General features: G+C 43.3%; 1 protein-coding gene across 1 annotated transcript in view; it reads left to right on the top strand.

Moving 5' to 3' along the window:
• The window catches only part of TMEM132D (transmembrane protein 132D), a 202,700-nt gene extending 188,491 nt beyond the window's left edge, over positions 1-14,209 (top strand). The window contains 4 exon segments of the mRNA XM_009643176.2: positions 6,636-6,841; positions 7,977-8,250; positions 9,962-10,153; positions 13,028-14,209. Coding sequence (XP_009641471.2) covers positions 6,636-6,841; positions 7,977-8,250; positions 9,962-10,153; positions 13,028-14,209 — 1,854 coding nt within the window.
• The last annotated feature ends 7,434 nt before the right edge of the window (positions 14,210-21,643 follow it).

Genomic DNA, 21,643 nt, shown 5'->3' with positions numbered 1-21,643 from the left:
TGAGTCACTGAATACCTGGGGAACAGGAAGGGCATCCCTAAATTTGATCTGATACCCATTTGCCATGACTGTTTCTTTCTGGAAAAAAAGTCTTTCTCTTCTCTGCAACACAAGAGGTGCTTTAATTATTCCTCAGGAGCAGCTGTTCAGCAGTTGTTCCTAATTCTAGCAGCATCCGGGGTGGTTAACAGATCTGCTGCTGCCATCAGATCTGAGGACAGTCATTTCTTACCCTCAGGGCCCTCACAGAATCCAAGGCTAGGACAGGTCCTTTCTCTAGACATATAGTGGGCTTAGGGCTGATCTACCCCCTGTGCTGCTGCTTCATTATAGTCGTTTATCTCTGCCTTGCATAATTTCAGGCTGGATTCCATTATCATGGTAGCGAATCTCACTCCAACACTGCCGGTTAAGCGTGGGTGATTAAAGGTGACTCCGCCTCCCCTGAGTCATTTATAAGTGACTTATAGAGCTAATAATGGCCTCATCCTTTTGTACCTTGGTACACAGCTTGTGTTCTGGACTCTTTTATAGCTCAAATGAGCTGCTTTTGCTTATTTATTTCCCTCCTCATTCATTTTTAATGGTTAGAAGAGACTCCCCCATTCTTCTTCTGACAGCAATGATTTAGGCAGGACTCATTAACATAACTTGCATTACTAAATATCGCCATTTATGCTGGCAGACCAAGGAAAATGTGTGCAGTGCTAAATCAGAAGAGATCCCATGAGCTTGCCAAGGTGGCAGGGCTGTGTTTGAAGTGTATATTAAATGGAGAGTACTTGTATGGGGAAAGGCTCGCTTACAGAAGCATGGATTGGGGACAGTGTCCCAGAGTGTTTCCGAAATACCGATTTTGTGTGGAAATATCAGAGACTTACTTTCCTAATTGGCCACCCTTGAAATGTCTAAACCAGAACTGCTCTAGGTACATCTTATTTTCAAAGACTTATTAGCTGTGACTTTGTAAGAGTTCCAACAGAATTACTGTAGCAGAAAAGCAGTTTCCTGTGAAGGTTTTACCGTTATCCCATGGGAATTTAATAATGATAATGAGGTGGGGAAAGACTGTTACTGCTACTTCTGAGAGCTAACAGTGAAATGCTGGGTACCTCTTCTGGGAGTTACGATGTACCTTCCCCTTTCCCTCCCTCCCATTAGATCTCTGGATTCTATTCAGCCCAAACCTAGCACAGAATTTATGGGACCAAAGGAATAGTCAGTCACACAAATTTGTATCTGCCATAGACAGCTTCTGCAAAAGGCTAATGGGAAAAGCATTAAAATCCTTTTACAAAACGGATGGGAACAATTTTCACTGAAGAACTGGATGCAGGAGGTCTGTGTGATAGGGACCACGTGTGGTGTGAGGGGCCTTATTGCTTCTTTCCATGTTTTTCCCAGGCTGGCTGAAGTCCTGCTACTACAAGGCTTCAAAGGGCTTAGTGTTTTCTTCCACAGAGAGTCTTGCAAACTGTGAAATAAAATAAGAGAATTTAATAAAAACTGATTTCCCATGCTTGTGATCACACCTGAAGAGCATACAGAATATCGGGTGTTTTGAAGGAGAGCGCTGACTTCTTTTCAAATAACACAAACAGGCTTTTTATGTAAACGTTAAAAAGAGGTGCCTTGGGCCAGCAATATCACCCTCCTTTTGTGGTCAATATTTGTTTGCCAAGGGAACAGTCCTGTGTTAAAGTGACACAGCAGCATCACTTTCACAGTTGCAAGGCTCCCAGCTGAATTTTGGGCACAGTTTTGGGGTACCCCGCGTACAGAGCTGCACACGGGGCTGCGGAGGTGTATGCACAGCAAGGATCGTGTGCTAGGAAGCAGCAGTGACTTAACTGTGTTCCCATTCCTGACGATGGGACTGGGGGGTTGAATTAAACGCAATGCTGAGCACATTTGAAATATTCCACTCTGCGCATTTTGTAGCACTGATGATTGAACTCGACATCCAGCTTGCCAGAAGCCACGTGTTTGGTATGTACATGGCGCACTTAGAAATCTAATTCCTAATTCTGCGCTGTGCTTGCAATAAGGGACCTCTGACCTCTGCTGCCCTGGCACACGGAGATTAGATACGTGTGTGTGACTCAGAGGAAGCTGTCTTAGCTGTTCACTGATGTAAGAAAAAGAGGTGGAGCTGCAGGAGCCAAAAGAAACCCCAAGCACTTTTATAACCTACCAAGTTCATGCCCAAAAAAGCCATTCAAACCCCAGTTCCCTCAAGAGATAAAAGTCCCCTGTATTGAGAGAATTTCTGGAGCATCTTGTGAGCATTACGTACAGCCTCCCTTAATTAATGGCAGGCAGCTCAGCGTAGTTGTGTGAAAAGCTCCTGTGACACAAAGCCCAGACAGGCTTCAGCAAGGGAGCACAGCACCAGAAGGGTTTAATGGCATTATAACGTCCGTGAATGACAGTGGCCACAACACAGAGAGATGTATTCGAGCGGCACATTAGCCATAAAAGAAAATCTACTCTCTTTCTCTTGAGCCCTTGTTACCTTTACCGAAAACTGGAGTTGCCATCCCTAAGATACCAAAACTCAAAGGCAGAAGGAAAGGAAAAGGAGATATGGGTGGCAGTTCCCAGATTTTGGAAAGAAAACAAATTATTTTTCCCTGCAAATAGCCCACCTTGCTCCAAGTCACTTTGTAGTTTCTATTGCATTTTATAATGTGTTTAATAGTTTTCTGAAATCTATCTGGTCTGGGACAAAGCTTTTGCAACCTCCTAATTCCCTTAGTAACTGACTGTCGGGAAGCTGTTTGTTGATTTAGTACAGACCCTCTCTTCCGTTCGCACACTCATGCACACACATCCGAGGGTATGTGCAGTCGCTCCACTCATGTGTTTAATAAACTTGAACCACAGCCATTTCTGTTGTGTGTGGCGAGGCGTGTAAAGCCAGAACTGTAGTACAGGAAGGAGGGTTGGTAGTTAAAGGCTGTATACATGAATTAACGCTAAAGAAAGGAGCTGTGTGACAGACTGAGGAATTGAAATCCATTACAGATTGAAAAGGAGACACGCAGGTTCAGAGAAGGCAGTGACAGCAGAAGCTTCTCTGTGCTGCCCCCATCAACATTAACGTGGAGAAGCCAGGCGAGGGGGGACTGGGTCGCTCCCTCTGCCTGTGTCAGCTGCAGGGATTGCCCAGAGGCTGCCAGCTGCTGAGCTGCATTTGACGGGTCTTTGCTCATGTGCATATTTGTCCTGCAGAGGCTCAGCTGAGTCCTATCAAACTCATTTCCCCAAATACTCACTCTTTTCCAACACACAGCTTAGAAAATTCCATCTTAAAAGAGACAGAGAAGCTTGATTTTTCTTCTTTCTCTACATCTTTTTAGTCTTTCTGTTGTGCTGGAAGATGAATGGTTCGGATGTGTCTGCAATAACATGGGCATGGCTAATCTGCCTTTCTATTGATGACTTGTTTCTGAACGTCCTGGCCTGATTTATGAAAATGTACTGTACTTTGCGCCATGTTTTGATGTTGCTCTGTTAGGACTGCATGCAAGCTGCAGCAGAACAGTGATGCTTATTCATTCAAACAGTGAAGGGCTGGCTGGGAACTGAATGAGCTCATAGTTGTTGCCGTCTTCACTTACAGAAAGGGAAACAGGAGAATGCAGGTATCCCAAGCCTAGTCATTCTTTTCCTGGCCATCAGTTTGTTTTATAGATCATAATCTTGAAAGCACAAAGCCATGGTATTTATTTAATCATTCATATAGTAGGGTTTTAGGAGTGGATTCTTATTTTAACTCTCCTTTCTGTAATAACCCCTGATAAAGTTGGAACTGAGGTCTGCCTGCCAAATTTTTCTTTCTCTTGCTATTGCTCGAGCATTAATGAATTTAAAAACTGAGAGTCTGATTCCCATCTCTTCCTAGCATAATTCAGCAGTTACCTCTATTGCTTTGTTTCCAGCCCCTGTGTGCTGAACAGTTCTTCATACACACACAGACCAATAAAAACAGCAGCAAAATCCCACCTGTGCCATCTAGGTGTGCTTCAGAAGCACTGCTCCAACAGGGAAACCTTACCCCAGTGGAAGGATGTTTGGCAGGTCCCCAGCCAGGAGCCCTGTTACAAGCGCAGAGCAGGGGACGAGCAGGGGGAGGCAGGAGAGGTCTGCTGGGGAGCTGGGCTCCGGGGGCTCAGCTCGGCTCTGCAGAGGACACTGCAGTGCTTTGGAAACATCCCTCAACTATGATTTCTGTGCTCCATGCACAGAAGTTTACCTGTTGCCTTAAATTACTGGGAAATGGTTTCAGTCCTAGGTTGATCACCTGTGGAGATGTTTAATTGCCTAATGTGTTAATTAGCTAAAATTCACGAATATGAGCTGTTGCTAGCTGGAAGCAGAGGTGGTGAGGAAGTGACACGGAAAGCTATTACCTGGCCCCATGCCCTGCTAAAGAAAATCTGTGTCTTCAGGCCCTTCACTTGTCCGTGTGGTCCAGCCTGCAGAGCACAAAGACAAGTGAAGGACCTCAGGGCAATCAGCTCCCAGGCAGAATGTTTTCCTTGGGGCCACCTTGTCTTCAGCTTTGATCTGCTGCCTCTCAGGTGGAAATCAGCACTTTGAGACTCTGCCCAGTTTTTCTTCTCACTGGCATCCTGGGGAAAAGAGGAAAGGTAGAAAGCAGCAGACAGAGCTTATTAGCGCATAGGAGAGTTGTCTCGTTTGAGAACAGCACTTAAAATACAAAAAGGCAACAGGGATAAGTGGAGTGCCAGCAAGGAATAGACAAATTCCACTTATGGAAGCATGGGATGGGAGAAGGAGCACATGTACCAGGCACTGCCTGAAGCTCTTCTGACTTCCCACCTGTCGGACTGGCTATTAGATGTTGCAGGTTGTAAGTATGAAGTAGTTCATGCCCTGAAAATATCACACTTACATTAGTGAGCCTTCTGCAAGGATGCAAGAATAATGCCTTCTCTCTGGCTGTTGACCAGATATCCTGCTCCCAGAAGGGGAATGTGCTTATGCCTCCAGCCTTCCCTGTAACCATTTCTGCAGGCTCACATGAAGCTTCTCCTGAAGCTCATCTTCCTCGGCTCAGACCAGCTTTGAGCAGGTTTATGATGAAGTGGATGTTGCATTAGTGACGCAGGCCCCAGCCAGAGCCAGGACCCGGCTGTGCTCGGCTGCCTGCTGTGAGGTCCTTCCCTTGCATTGCATGCTCCCATGCTTTGAGGCTTTTTTGACACCATATACAGGTTTTCTCACTGTGCAGCACAATGGGATTGGATCCTAACAGGAGCCATTAAGAGTTAGTGCAAAACATGCTAACATAAGACTGTCCCAAAAACCATAATTCTGCCTGTAAATAAACTCCTTATTTTCCTCCTGAAACCAATGGCAACTATAAGATTTTGGCCTTTAAAAAAGACATTGCTTGCAAGACGGGCATTGCAAAAGTCGTGATAACCTTTTTTGATATGTTACCTAGGCTGAGACAAGCAAGGATAGAAATGGATTTGCTATGGATCTGTCTGTAAGGGGGGTTATTGTTGTTTAAAGATAATAATATTAGGAATGCAATTTATCCTACAAAAGCCGGTGATATTTAAATACAATTTAAATTCATTTAGCAGTTAAACAGAAAAGTAGAAAATGGCATTAAATTCAGATAAGGATGAGACTATGCATTCTGGAGTCAGAAATACTAAATACATCTACAGAATGGAATAGAAGGTCTGGCTGGTAATGGATTGTGAAAAGAGTTTGGGGTTTTAATAGATCATTCCTTCAGATCATCGGCATGGTAAAGTGGTTGTTAATAAATTATTTGACGTGCACCTTTACTCATATATTTTAACTAGCAGTAATGAACAGGTCCTGTCAGCTCACCTAGATCCTTCCAATAGCTGCTAAATTGCTTGAGTGAGATTTAGTAACTCTCAGCAATATTGATGTCCAGAGCTGCAGGTAATAAATAAAGTGACGTCAGGACTAGCTTGAGCAGAACGTTGTGTAAGACCTTTGTCAGGCTTGCAGCAGAGACAAAGCTGTTTGGCCCCAATCATCACCACTGAGCATCAGTGAGCTCTTCCCTGTGCTTAGTTTTTGGTTGATGTGACCCCCTCATGCCCTGGCACCTGTGATGGGACTCCTGAAGGACCCTTTGTCCCAGTTTGGGGTTAACTAGAGAAATTTGTCCCCTACTCAGTTCTGTGTACAGGCAGTTACCTGTTCCTCCCTGCAGGTATGTGGTATTCCTCAGGCTGCACACAAAGTAGAGGAGGAGGAGGATAGTAGAGTCTGACTGAGCTTTAGGGAGAGAAGAATCCTCTTTCGGTGCTATTATAGTAGCACTGTCCTACTGTTGGAGTGGGAATTAAGGACAGAAAGAAGCTGTTCTTTTATCTTAGATTATACTGGAAATGTTTATAGCAGAAAAAACCTGCCTGTTAAAATGATACCAAATTATACAGGCTATTAAGGGCACACCAGGCACCTTTCTTGTTATTCCTAGTTGTCCTCTGAACTTGGAGCTAGTTTAAACCTATATCCCTTCTCTTCCTCCCACTCACTTTCCCAGCATGTGGTGTACTTTATAATTTGTGAAAAGACTCATTAATTTTTTTTTTTCTTTCTCCTTCTTTCAGGTTTCTGACAGATGTGACTATGTCTTTGTCAATGGGAAGGAAATGAAAGGCAAAGTGAATGTCATAGTCAATTTTACTTACCAGCATCTGAGTGCCCCTTTAGAAATGACAGTCTGGGTTCCTCGTCTCCCACTGCAGATAGAGGTCTCTGACACAGAACTAAATCAGATCAAGGGGTGGAGAGTCCCCATCATCTCTAATAAGAGGTGGGTTTCATTAGAGGATGTTCATTCTGGGCTGTGCATTTGCCAAAGGCCTGTCAGGACCAGTGGATCTGAACATGCTCATTTGGCCTTAATGCAATTCCGGTGTAAATTTGAAGGTCACCAGACATTTATTCAATAGGCCCCTGCACTGGACTTAAGAGGGAAATGGAAACTGCAGGTTGCATGATCCTCCACTGGAAATCGATTTCCTCTTATAGCCCTAGTGACTGAGATGGAAAGAGCAAACTGGTCAAGTTAGCCAGGATCAGTCATGGGGCAGCAGGAAGACACCACCAAGGACCAGCTCTGGCAAGGCCGGTCAGCCTTCAGCCTGGTTCACAGGTCTTGCCAGGTAATTTATTCATTGCTAATGGTCGCAGTTAATACATACTTGGTTCGTATCACTGTAGGGTCCAGTGGCACTGATCAGTGTCCCAAAGTCAGGACTAGCGCTTTAAAGATACTGTCTGTGCCCACAGGTCAGTGGCATGTGAGTGACAAGGCAGAGGATGGACATAGGCAGATCTGGACTGTTTGTATCTGTTGTCGGTGTATTAAGAACCAGAAGAACAACTTGATAAAGTGGGTACTTACTATTCCCACCTACCTATGAAGACATCATTTATCACCGTGTTTCTGTTAGTATCACAGCAAAGGCATGGGGATTTTGATGGAGATGTGATTTCAACCTGAATGCCACACAGAAAGAGATGTGTATGTAGATGCAGACAGGGGAGATTTCCATGGCAACACAAAGATGTTTATGAGAAGATCCAGAAAGAGAAAAGCGTGAAGGTCCTGAAAGTAAGGATGTAACATGGAAAATAATAAGAGATATTTGGAGTGTGATATGTGGTAGAGAAGCTAGCAGGCCAGTTGGTGATTCTAGCAACTGTTTCGAAGATGTAGGCAGTCTGTAGGTCTCGGATACGAACAAGGGAAACAGGATAGAAGTGGGGGAACCCAACCAATTTCAGAAATCACTGAAGGAAGCAGCTTCGGCAGAGCAACGGAAGGGGGAAAAGGCTCCTTGTTCCAGCAACTAGGCTGCAGACTTATGTCATCAATAGCTTTCCTGTTGCAAGCTCTCCCAGCACCAGTTTAAATTAATTTTTTGTTCTTGGTGTCCTACCAGACCAGCCAGGGACAGTGATGATGAAGAAGAGGATGAACGTAAGGGAAGAGGCTGTGCCCTTCAGTACCAACATGCAATGGTGCGAGTTCTCACGCAGTTTGTAGCTGAAGCCTCAGACCCGGGTGGCCAGCTGAGCTATTTACTGGGTTCTGACTGGCAGATTGACATTACCGACCTGGTGAGTGACTTCATGCAGGTGGAGGAGCCAAGAATTGCTAAGCTACAGGACGGACAGGTTTTGATTGGGCAGGAGCTTGGAATGACGACAATTCAGGTAGGGAAAATTAATTACTTCTTCCTTTTCCTCCGTTACCCCACCACCTTGGGAAATGAGGTACTGATGAGGTGTACAGCAGCTTTTTGCATTAGCAACCAAAACTGGAGCCACAAATTTTTTGAATGGAGCAGAATTGCAGCAAGGACTACAAGACACAGAAGAGATGGTTTTCTCTTCTTGTCTTGTGCCCCGAAGTAATGTAGATTGCAATTTTAGTAAATTTAGTCCAACCTGTATACTTGGAGGCTGTTTCTGATTATTTTTCTCTAAGACTTTTTGAACTTGGAGCCACTATATGGGCTATCACAAGGCATGCAGCTGGTGAAACAGCTCGGTCTTCTCAAAGCCTACACTGACAGAGCAAAGGGTAAAGTAAAAATTAAGTAGTGCTGGTTGAAGAACTGGGACTGGAATATAAGCCCCATGGGATCAAATCCCTGCATGCCTTGCAAGCTCAAGGAGTGTGTTACAAAATATATATGTTATGGTATATTTCAGAATATGCACAAAGCAATAATAGTAATTGGCACTTTGAGAATGATGTTAGAAGACTGACTGATTAGTGACAGCTAAGCTGTGTTCTCCAGGGGTGCAGATTTAGCTTCATCGGTTTCAGCCAATATGGCCGATAAATACCACTGTGTATGTGGCTGTGCCTTAACGTCCCCGCTCTGAAGTAACTCACCCAAACCTACGCATCGTGTCATTGGCAGCTTTTCACTTATAGTTCTTCCCACTGTGCAGAGAAAGGTCCCAGAAGAAAGGGAGATAGAGAGAGATTAATCCAGTCGTACTAGAAAGTAGGAAGCATGTTAACAAGCACTGGAACAGGAAAAAAAAATCTAGCTCTCCAAACATGCTCATCATCCCAAACTGTCAAACCAGGAAACAACAGCCACACCTGCTGATAACCCAGGTTGTCAGGGCTGGAGAAATGGGATTTGGTATTTTTGACTTTCTGCAAAATCTGTAAAGATTTTCTGAATAACTTTCCAAAGCTCTGGGACTTACAGTGCTCCAACAAACGCACATAAAACTGTGGAAAGAAAAATCCAAGGGAAAAAAGCCGAGAGCAATATTTAAAGGGTACCTCTTATAAACTGCTTCAAAAATGCTCTGTACCCTATATGGACCATTAAATTCAACTTGCTTGCTAATGAGCATCTTTGTATGTCACGTATCGGTGCACTGACCTCCATGCACTTTTTTTAACAAAAACAAGTTTTCTCTGTCAATTTTGTATACAGTACCATGAGTGGTTATTGTAGCAATACATTAGCCTTTCTTTTTCTAGGGTAGAAATAAATGCCAGTTATTCGATGGATTTTATATAAATCTACAGATTGCATGATATATATGCTACCTAAAAATACAATCATTAATAAAATAATTACATTTCACATAAAGATTATATTTACAAATAGTTAATACATCTGAAACAGATGTGGTTAGCATGTCGCAGATGTGAATGGCAGAGCTGATTACAATTACAATGTTCATAAAAGATGTTACAAGCACCCTATTATTGCAGAAGAGTTATAAAATGTGACTTGCCATTTTTTAATCAGACTTTAATAGTGTCTGTCTGCTAAGAGTAATTCTGCCCATTAACAAAAATATCACTTATCTGTATTACAGTAGCTCCATGTAGCTATTTTGCTTGGTGCTATGCAAAATGGCTGTTGCTAACTTCGATTTTTCTTTTCAGATATTGTCTCCCCTTTCAGATGCTATCTTGGCCGAGAAGACAGTCACAGTTCTGGACGAGAAGGTGACAATAACTGACCTGGGAGTGCAGCTGGTGACAGGATTGTCGCTTTCTCTGCAGCTCAGTCCAGGAAGCAACAAGGCCATCTTTGCTACAGCAGTAGCACAAGAGCTGCTCCAATCTCCAAAGCAGGTACTGTGTTGTGGAAGGACACCGGCTCTGATTCACTATACCTGACATTACAAGCTGATAGAATCAAGCAGTTTTTTATTAATAATATGCTAATAAAACATTTTCCTTATGGGCGCTTTTTTCTGAAGGCCACCAGGTGGCCTAACAGAAAAACAAAGATCTTGCAAAAATGGCACTATGTGCCATAACAACCCCAGTCAACAAATGGGCATATCCCATCTGTCGTGGCTGCATCCCATAAATAGCACATGCAGCTCAATGATGTGTCATAATTAAGCAACAGAAGTCCCTTTACACACACACACACACACACACCCCCTTTCTGTCCCATCCAGCACCTACTAGATCACAGGACACATTGCCAACTAGGTTGCCAAGTTCAGCCTCCCACCGCAGGTTTCCAAATCAACCTTTCTTTAAGTCCATCTTTAAACGAGAAAGTGTTTTGCATTATGCCAAACTCTTCTTCCTTAAGTTACTTTGTGAGCATTTTAAGAAGTTGGGGAACATCCCTTTCATTCTGATTTATTACTAGAATATGAATCAGCATCATTGACTCATTTCCTTATTCATGATTTCACAAACCAATTTTTTTCCCCTGTTATTCTTAGTCCCTATATTACGGAACCAACAGTTACCAAGAGCTCTTGGACTTTGCCATGTCCCCATCAGTCCCTGCTTGATATTTGTCCTTGTGCTTCTGTCTACATTTGAAATTTAAACTTTTTTTTCTACTCAAATCCATCAGTCTGGGACTTACATCAAGGATGCACTGGGCTCTTAACACTTAAACATATTCTTAGCTTTAAAGGTAAATGATCATGACATGCACGTTTGAAATCTGGCCAACTGCTGAGATGCTTTAATTCATCACAGGGTCTTATCCTTGGGATGCAGGATGAGAAATAATGCAGAACTGCTGTCTTTATAGGGTGATAAAAATCAGGCTCCCATAGTCTTCCAGGAGTTAAGAAATCAATGCCAGGCAGATAGAAATAAGGCCAGTGAGCTAATCCATTGCTGACATGGGGAGTTACACAAACTACCTTGAAATCAGCCCAAAAGCTGGGGCTGATGGCATTTAGTCCCAGTATGCTGCCCAGCACTGACATTTCAGTTCCCAGAAATGGAGTCTAGATGAGTCCCTCTCTAGATGCAGGGGTACAGTCAGAACATCGGACTGGTATTAAACCAGCGAGGAAGATGTGCACTTTCCACCCTTCAAGGACTGACTCCATTTTGAAAGGCATCTGATTCCTTCCATTGCTTAGGTCATGATTTTCAGAGCACAATCCCTATAAGCAAAGCAATGCAAAATTGTTAAATGATTATGCCGGTTTAAGCAACACAGTGGGAGGATGAGAGTTGATGACATAAATTCTATGCGGCCTTCAAGAAACATCCAAAGATTAATAAACACAAAGCCGGGATTTATGACAGTGTCAGCAAAGTCTTAGGGCTCTGTCCTGAAATAGAGACAGAAGCAAATCTCCCACTGAAGCATCAGGAGCTTTATGGCTGTGAGGATTTCAGAATCAGGCCGGCAGATTATGCACAATACAATCCCAAAAGACTGGAGGCTTATTCTCTGTGATCTGAACAGGTGAATGACTATGCACTAGAAACAATTTAAAAGAGAATGATATGTATTTATTCTCTGTACATATGTTGAGTTAGAATGTAAATACCTTCTGTTTGAAAAACTGCTTATTTAAAAAAAAAGACTTTTATAATCACACTTCCCGCAAGCACAGTTATTTATCTGTTGGTTGGGTGTTTGTCTGTCTGTCAGGCTCTTTCTCATAGCAGAATGATCCCAACTCTTACCAGACCAGAGCTCAACTCTGTTTTAGATGCCAAAAAATCCACTCATCAAGCCAGGAGTCTTTCTCCACTGTCAACAAGGTGCAAATATCCCAGCCAAAACAGAGCAAGTCTGGCCATCAGAAACAGGAATTGGATTCCAGGAGAGCGATCTGAATTTTGCCTGTAGATGATTGATGTGTGAATGCCAAGATTTTTTTTCAGGTAGCACAACAATTTTCAGTAGCTGTTTGAGAGTCCTTAGAGGACCTGATTTTCAGAAATGGATGAGCACATTTTTTCCAAAATCTAAGAACACTTCAAAATGTTTCAAGTTAGAAACCCGAAGTCAAGGTTCCCAGGAATGCTGCACCATTACACATGTGCAAATACAGAATTAGTACTCAGGTCTGACCCATTTACATTCAGTAAACCTCCATGCACTCTGAAGTATACAATCTGCATTGCTGTGACACAAGATTAAACTTCATTATTGTCTTGCTTTTAATTGCTAACAAGCATGAAAATTACCCTGGCCATTTCCTAAAGAAGCAACTGATCGGTTTCCTCTGCTTGTGCAAAACGTTTATTTAATCTGAGAGACAAAAATCAAGGACTGAAGGTTTGGAGGCACGTATGGATCTGCTTGCTGTATTAGGTATTTTTTAACATGTGTTGTGTGTAACAAGAGGAGACTTTGTATTTTAAGCAGTTTAGAAATAATGTAATTTTTTTTTTCATTTAAATATACAATAGTAAATGATCTCAGTCACTGGTAATGCTTTCTGACATGCAATTTATTATGGTGCTGAAGTAGATTCTGCGGAGCCCAGGGGATACAGCTCCTTTAAGCACCTTTAGGGAAACAAATCTTATTATCAATGAATGTTTTAAACTAGTATTTCTCTTCACGTCTTGGCAAGATATTAATTTTATTGCTCTCCCTTTTTATTTCTTTTCTGGTTATAAATGGTATATGGAACTTGTGAGGAGGAGGGAATAGACCAGGACAGAACATATTTCCCTCGATGTTTATTCTGAATGTGCCTGTATTTGTTTTATGTATTATAGGAAGCAGCCATCAGCTGCTGGATCCAGTTCAGTGATGGATCTGTCATGCCCCTGGATATTTATGACTCCAAAGACTTCTCCTTGTCAGCTACATCTCTGGATGAGAAGGTGGTCTCCATTCACCATGACCCCAAATTTAAGTGGCCTGTGATTGCTGCTGAGACAGAAGGCCAAGGGACACTGGTGAAGGTAGAGATGGTGATCAGTGAATCATGCCAGAAATCCAAAAGAAAGAGCATTCTAGCTGTTGGAAGTGGTAGCATTAAAGTCAAGTTTGGGCAGAGTGATGCCAACCCTAACATCAGTGACAGTAAACACAGGGGTGCTGGTGTCCACCTAGAAAATCGTGCCAGTGACAGGCGTCAGAAAACCACTCTGCAGGAAAGAGCTGGGCTAGATGGCCAGTATTACAGCTCCTCAATGGGCCATGAGCAAGGCAAAGGGACCACCACTCAAAGGTCTATTTTAAGTAAAAAAGAAGACAGGGAAAGCCTCCTGGATGATGACAGTCACTTGCAGAACATCCCAATAGACTTCACAAGCTTCCCTGCGCAGGTGGATCTGCCAAGGAACAATGGAGACTTGGAAGAGAATGACCTAGTCCAGACCTCTAGGGGACTCAGCGATCTGGAGATAGGAATGTATGCTCTTCTGGGAGTCTTTTGCCTGGCAATTCTGGTCTTCCTTATCAATTGTGTCACCTTTGCTTTGAAGTACAGAAACAAACAAGTTCCTTTTGAAGAGCAAGAAGGCATGAGCCACTCTCATGACTGGGTTGGGTTGAGCAACAGGACAGAACTTCTGGAGAATCACATAAATTTCTCATCCCAACAAGATGAACATATCACAGCCATTGACAGAGGAGTGGACTATGAAGAGAGTAAATATCTCCTCAACACCAATGCCGCTAAAAATATTAATGGACAGTCTTTCAGGTCTACTGAGTCCACATTCACTGAAGGGAAAGAACAGAAAAGTGAACCAACTACTTCTCCTACCTCTAAGAGGAAACGGGTTAAATTCACCACCTTTACCACCATCTCCTCTGATGATGGGTGTCCAACTGTCAACTCAATCTTGATGAGTAGCGAGGATGACATTAAATGGGTCTGCCAGGATATGGACCTGGGGGAGTGCAAAGAACTTAAAAACTATATGGAGAGATTACATGAAAATGTGTAATGAGACACAAAAGACCTTTTTATTTGGTTTGTTCGTTCGTTTGTTTTTCACTCACCTTCTGCCTTTAATTTTGGGTAGTGGGGCAAAATGTTGTATTGATAACAAGAATCAGCTGGTAGATAACAACTCCATGGAGCCCCAAGAAGCCACCCAAAAGCAGCTGGGAGAGCAGAGATCCTGGACAGCTCTTAAAATTCAAGTCTTCTCTGTGCTCAGAGATGGAAGTGAGAGATGGGGGGGGTTTGATGCATGGTAACATGAAAAAAAAACTTAGCAAAATAATAGTTTCATTCTCTGAGCTTTCCCAGGAAATCAATAAATGTAACAAACTCCAGTGCAGTTTGGATATTACAAAGTTCGCACAGCTCTACTGTTCAATATTGCAAGCTTTGGTTAAAAGCAAAAAATTGGTCTCAGAATAAATAGATCCATGAAGAGAGCATGTCATTCAAGCCACATGCAGAGAATATCTACCCAAGAACATTAACTTAAAGCTGACAAAAACCAGCAGCGTGAGCAAAGCAACTCCCAGAGCTGAAAAGTCATGAGTTTCCAAAGAATCTGGAGGGGAAAAAGGAGTAACTGGGCTGTTTACAAACCAGCGTGTTTGCCTCCCAAGCACTGAGAATGGATACACGTATACAGTTAAAACTGAAACTCTCTTTTTATGTAGGTGCCAAGGTAATAAACTTTGCCAGCCAATTTTCAGTATTTCTTAATTTGTAAAATAGCAGAAGATATTATCTATACTGAGAATATCACTCATATAAAGGAAGGTCCGTTTTGGAAAGTTTGAGAGAACAAGCTATTTTTAAAAGCCCACTTTATTTGATTGTCCTGTTTCAAATTTGTATTCCCAGCCATTTCCCTGGAGCACTCCCCATCTGGTATCCTGAGGGCACTTACTAGCATCAGTCAACTTTGGAAGCATGTGGTTTCTTCCTTCCCTTCCACGCACACTCACTTCTCCACGGTGTGCTCTTGCCAAGCGCAGACACTGTTGGTACCGCGCTGATACTTGCTTTACATGCTGTCATTTACCAAAGTTGGCCACTCTCTCTTGGGTAAGTGTAACTTGTGCTGAACTCGGACACCAACAGCAAGCCTCTTTGTCCATACCTTCCCTGGGAGAGGTCAGGTTGCTCAGTTCCTTCTGCTCATGCTTCTTTCGACCCCTGCTCAGCACATTTAGAGGGCACTTGCAGGTCACAGAAGAAGTGCTGCACATTCAACATTGAAACGTGAACAGCTAAACTCGGTAGATAACATTTGTTTCTTCCAGAGGTGATGATTATCTTTTGTTTTCCTTTGATAAGGATGTACATATGGTAGGATTTCAGTGATTACCCTTTGAATCCAATGTGCCCTCCAGCCCTAAAACCATGACACTTTTTGTGAGGTCCAAGAGCAGTCTCCAATGACCAGTGGCGAAGTGCCAAAGCACTAACTAAAGTCCAGCTTATATTTCAAGTTTTTGCTTATTTTCCAGAGTGAGTCCTTGCCCTCCTTTTATTATTAAGTCTCTTTCTGTCATTGAATTTAGGTTGCTCAGTTTAATACACACCCGCCCTCCCACAAACACTTAGATTGAATCCCTCTATATTTAGAATGTACTGTAGATTGTAAGAATGTAATATATATATTTATAAACATGCCAACTGTGAATAAAATTTGCATTTTAGTGGCTTCATCTTTTTTCCTACTCTGAACGCCTCTTTCCTTTCACTGTCAGAACGTTCACCCTAAAAGAGACTGGCAGCAATATGGAGACTTGTCCTTTGATGAAACGGTGAATTAAGGCTCCTGACACAATCTACTCACAAAGTTTTACATTGTGCAATGTTGGGGGAAAAAGATATAACATCAACAACATGTTATGCTACAAATGTATTTGCACCAAGTCACCCTTCCAAGATTTGAAACTATTTGCAAATAAATCCACATGCATATTTCTAGCCTGAAATGTGAGTTTCTGATTTTGGTGCTATGCCTTTGAAGACAAATTTTAAAATAGTAAGTTAGTGTAAATAGGGCAAACGTGCCCAAAACTTTGGAGATCAATACTTGTGCATCAGATGGTCTTTGCTTTCTTTCAGCACCCCTCATCAAGGCCTGGATTACGCAGTCCTATGCAAGCTCAAGGACAAGGTGCAACAGTGAGGAGAGCACAGGGCCCAGACCAGCTCTGGATGAGCGCTCAGGTGAGGGAAGCAGCCTTGGTGCCATAGCAAAGCGCTGCAGCCTCCCACAGTCTTGCCTCCAATTCTGGAGCTATTTTGGGTACTTTTTACGCATCACTACACTGTGTCCACAGAGATTTACCCTTAGTAATGTGGAGGTCAGGCTGAAAGTGGCCAAATCTCAGCTAGCAGTCTGTGCAGATCAGATGCGTGCATGTGTGCAAGGTTGCCTTGCAAAAGCGTCACTGTATGGCCAATCTTTCTCCTTTGGAAAGAGCAGGTACAAGCCATGCTGGGAGCAGGCTGTCAGAACTGCTTTACCAGTGAGCTGCTATGGTAAATCCAGATTCCTGCGTTAGCTGCCTCTGGGGAACATGAGGAACTAACAGCAAGTTCATCTGGTAGCACAAACCACTGAAATGTTCTCCTAGGACACAACAGCCGCCAGCTACAATGCTAAGGGTACTGACATTCGGATTTATGCCTTTCTGCTTTCTCAGAGGTCCCCACTGCCTCTAACAGCTGTAGCTTGCTATTATCCATAGGGCAATACTATAAATAATACCTAGTATTTAGAGTGCTCTTTGTCTGTAGATCTCAAAGTGCTCTGAGCAAGGTGGATTCCTTATTGACATGGAGAACACCAAGGTTAAGTGATTTGCCCAAAGTAACAAAGGCAACGTATGGCAAAACCAGAAAGAGACATCACTGCCCCCCTCACCCTTTAATATAGCGCAGTCACTGGGCAGGATCCTGGGCTCTGCTCAAGGAGAAGCCAGAGTGGATCGTGGCCATCTGTATTCAAGCAAACATTCTTAATTAATCTGCTAATAGCAGAATAAATCAACTTCCTATAGAGATTTTTCTATGTATTTATCTATCTATCTATCTATCTATCGGGGGGTGTGGTGTGTCTGTGTGTTTGTGTATATTCACTTTTCTCACAGCACAGGGCCCAGAATTTTAAGAATTTTAAGAGCTTCTGCACCATGGAGCACCTCAAGGGGGAAAGCTTGTGTTTCAGGCAATCAGATGAGAGTCCCATTTGGCAAATGAAGGGGCTAAATTCTGTTCCCCATCGTAAAAGCAGTGATGGTGTTTAGATGCTGCATACACATAACATTTTGCAGCTGCGGCTCCCATTGGCAATCTCTTAAGCCTGATAAAGAGCTGAGCAGATAGCAAGCAGTCTGCTGGGAGTGTTATTAATTACTTTGGGTTTTTTTTCCCAGTTGCCTCCTTATTTTCATGTTTGAGTCTCTTTTCGTGTGAGTAGCTAGACTGATAGACTGATACAGGCATGTTAACAAAAAAAAATGGTGTCCAATGCAATTTGGTTTTTTTAGACACTTCATGCATAAATACAATGAGTAGAAACTTGATGGTCCTATAAATCAGGTAAGCTGGTTCTATACTTTTTTCCTTCATTTTAAAGGCTTCTCCTTCAGCAGTCTTAAATATATAGTGATTTAAACCAAGCTGCATTAATACACCAGTGAATTTAAATTCTGAGCAATGCAGCTAAATAATTGGTTTGGAACAAGGATTCTATGGAGGTAAGTGACTTGAAAAACCAGAATAGGTATTAAATCGATGTGCAGCCTGCACTAAGTAGCTCTAGAAACTATTTTCACAGCTCGTTTCCATAATGAATGAGATGTAAAGGAAATGAGCGCACCGGAGACACTTTAGCTCCGCTCTGTGTGTTCAGCTTCTCCAAGACTCCTTGCTCTCATTCCCCTGTGGTCTGTGGGGCTGCTGCTTTGTGGAATATCCTTAGTGAGAGCTAAAGGACTCGTGTACTACAACTTAGAAGAGTCTTTCACATGTGTAATTTAGGAGAATGTGTTGGTTGGAGTCACATACTTATTGATCAAGCAAAGTCCAGTAAGCGTCACTGAGGAATTAAGTCGGGCAAGGAGCTATCACTGCCAAATGTTGCGTTTAGAAAATGCTTCAGGTATTTAAAAATACTCTCAGAGATTAATTTATTTAGTCCTTGAAAGCCCAGGAACTCTGCCACGTATTTCTATATGTTTATTATTGTACCATATCCTATTCATGCACAGCGTTAGAGCACTGCGGCAACACATCTTAATGCCTATAGTACAATGCCTACCACATAAAATCAGTTCTATATTACTACCAGCTGATACTCTCAGGAGTATGCAAGATAATGTACCTGTTTGAAGTAGGAGAGGCTTGTGTCCTGCAGGAGAGCCACATGGTGCCAACAAGACCTCCCGACCCAGGGGCAGGACTAACCATTCCTCGCTGCCACCTCTGGCCCCAGAACAAGCTGCCTCCTGGGAATGGGTAGGAGACCAAGAAAGCTCTAAAACAAGTTAGGATATCACTTGCAAAGTGGTGAGGAGATAGGATTTATGTTCATCTTCCAGTTCATTTCTCACAGTTTGAAAGCTCACAGGAGGGGCTGCTTATGCACTTAACACCAGGCATATGTTTAAGCACCTTTCTGAATGGGTGTTTGGTCTCCAACAGCCATCATCTTCCTCATGCGTAAAGAATGACTCTTTCCTGTGAAATTAGTGAGTATTATTGTGCTGTTTGGCTTCTTGGCTGAAAGCTTTAATATGTAAAGTCCAAAAGCAGCAGCAATAAGGGCCTGAGAAGAGCAGAGTGCCTGGTGCATCGTGCCCATAATCAGGAGTGTTGGAAGGGCCAAGGTTACCTGAGTCAAGCAAGTATGCCTGAAACTGGATCATTTTCTACCTTTTTGCTGATTTGATATGAAGACCTCTGTCAACAAATCCTTCATTATGCAGGCTTCCTGCTCCGTCTCTGTGAGGAACAGCAAATTAAGCAGCCCACGTATGTAATATTAATGGTTGGAGAAGCAGCACTGCTACTCTGTTTGTATGTACTGCCAATGCTCATTAAGAAATTCCTGTCACATTGTAAAGATGGCTGGTGGATTACATACGACAAGTTCCTGCATCTATTTCCTTAAAAAAGCCCCTGGAGCCTGGAGAGACACATTCAGTACTGAACCACGTTTGTTTGCACCATCTACCAGAACTCACTCCCTCTTTGTTTTGGTGGGTACAGATGAGGCCTCTTGTTGCACTTCCCCCTTCTGCAAACACAGACGCTTCTCTAACTCTGACGGATGCTGTGCGGGCACACTGACAGTGGCTGGATATTAGCTATTTGGTACCTATATTCTGGGGCACCTGACAGAACTCAAACCAGTATTACCAGCACCAGAAAGCTGCAGTTTTGAAGTGTCACAGGGACTTTGCTTATTCATGTTCAGACCTTTGTTCCTAATAATTAAATTAGAGCTTCCTACAGTCAGTTAACATATTAATGACCTAAAAACCAATCCAAAGAGCTTCACTGCTCAGCCCTGATGATAGGAGACTGCAAAGATGATTAAGAGTCCCATTTTCAATGTTTTACTGAGCTCAGTAAGCACAGATGAATGGAGTGGAGGAGAAATAGGGATAGGAGTAAGGGGGCTATACTCTCCACGAGCACTGCTTAGTCTAGCACACACTGGATGTGTCCAGCTGCCTTCAGCAGAAGCATGGGTCCAGCAGTAGCTACAGATTATCCCCCATCTGCTCCTGCATGTTTGTATCTCAGCCTGCTTATACAGAGGCTGGTGCCAGGAGCTGGTCCTGGGCTCCCCAGCTGCATCCCTGCATGGCGATGCTCAGCAGCCAAGCACAGAGCAATCTCCTTTCAGCAAGACATCAAAATTAGAAGTTCCTCTGAACAGATCAGCCTTTCTTCCACCCTTGTGCTATGCCATGAGGCCCTGCTGTAGAACTGGCAGGTATCACCACCTACCTCTGTCTCTGAGCATTCGGGGCTGCCCAAGCTCTTGAGAATCTCACTGGGTATTAATAGAGAAGTGTGGGCGTAACAGCAGGCGCTAGACCAGTCCCCAGGAGCTTTAGTTCTTCACTCAGCACTGATAATCCATGTGCCTCTGCTTTCTCTGTTGCACTTTCGGGATTGTTTGTTTGGTCTAAAGCCTGCAGGACTGTGCTCTGCCTGCGCTGATGCATAGTGGGGCCATGGTCTTTGGTGGAAGGTGATGCTGCTGCCCCAGCTGCTGCTGGGATGCTCCCCAACAGGATGATCTGCATCCATGTGCTCTGCTCCTGGTAGGATTTTCCCACTGGTACAAATGCATCTCATGCTTCCCTCTTTCTCCAGCAAATCCTTTGTCTGATTGACTGTGGACACCCACTTTCCATCCTGTTGTCACCAAGCCAAAAACCCAAATCACCATGTCCTCTCTGCCATTAATAACTTTTTACAGCTTGCTTTCATCAGTCTTCCCTCTCAGGCCTAATCAATAGCTTTGCTCGTAGCATTTGGCATTCCTTTCTGTTCTGCCAGTCAGGATACCAAGGTCAAATCAGTCCCTTTTGTGTTTCTCCCTTAAATAAATAGTATCAGACTGCCATGTCTTAACACAAAATATTTTGTAATTTTGAAAAATCCCAAATATTGATCAGATCTAACTCTGTACCAAGCTCTCTGCACAGCCTTGACTGTAGCCTTAATACAGCGCTCAATAATGTGTCTTTTGCAAGACCAATTCATACAGTTGAAGAGGCATTTTTGGCAGGCTGTGAGTGCAAGCGCAGAAAGATTATTTTTTCATCGCACTGCATAGCCCTCACACGATCACGCCAGCCCCTGATGAGCAATAGGGTTTTAATCAGCTCTTCTAATTGTTTGGTCCCCTGGTCTAGTACAGAGCCGGTGTCCCCCACTCCTAAACCACCAGTGATGAGGGACTGTAATTGAAGAGGATGCTCTTCGAACCCAATTTTAATATAATTTGTGAGGCTACTGGGGATGATTGCTGCAAAGCAGCAGCAGAGAGGGAGGACAGACAGACAAGCTGAGCACCATTACTCAAATCAGACCTTAAACCAGGGGGTATTTCAAGGTTTTGGAGCAAGAGCCATGCCAAAGCGGAGAAAAATTTTCTAACAGCTAAATTATGCCACTTTGTTGCTCCTAAAAAAATAACATCACCCTCACCTCCTTCGTAGTCACACCCTTACATCTTGAAAGCCCAGTTCAGCTTCTCACCCACCCCCCCAGCAGTGGCCTGGGCTATAAACAGCTTCTCCTCCATTTGGGGTGTAGGCTTGGAAGCTTTGCAGGAGATAGAAAAAGAGAAAGCAGCAGAGAGGGGGAGAAAGGAGCAAAAGGGGACGTAGCTAAGCTGCGACACGGGGGGAGGGTGGGGGCGGCATATGCAGGC

The sequence above is a fragment of the Egretta garzetta genome, unplaced genomic scaffold (genome assembly GCF_000687185.1).
Source record: "Egretta garzetta isolate BGI_Z169 unplaced genomic scaffold, ASM68718v1 scaffold447, whole genome shotgun sequence".
In the NCBI taxonomy this organism is placed as follows: domain Eukaryota; kingdom Metazoa; phylum Chordata; class Aves; order Pelecaniformes; family Ardeidae; genus Egretta; species Egretta garzetta.
The sequence above is the reverse complement of the archived record's forward strand: the minus strand, read 5'-3'. Positions and strand labels throughout refer to the sequence as shown.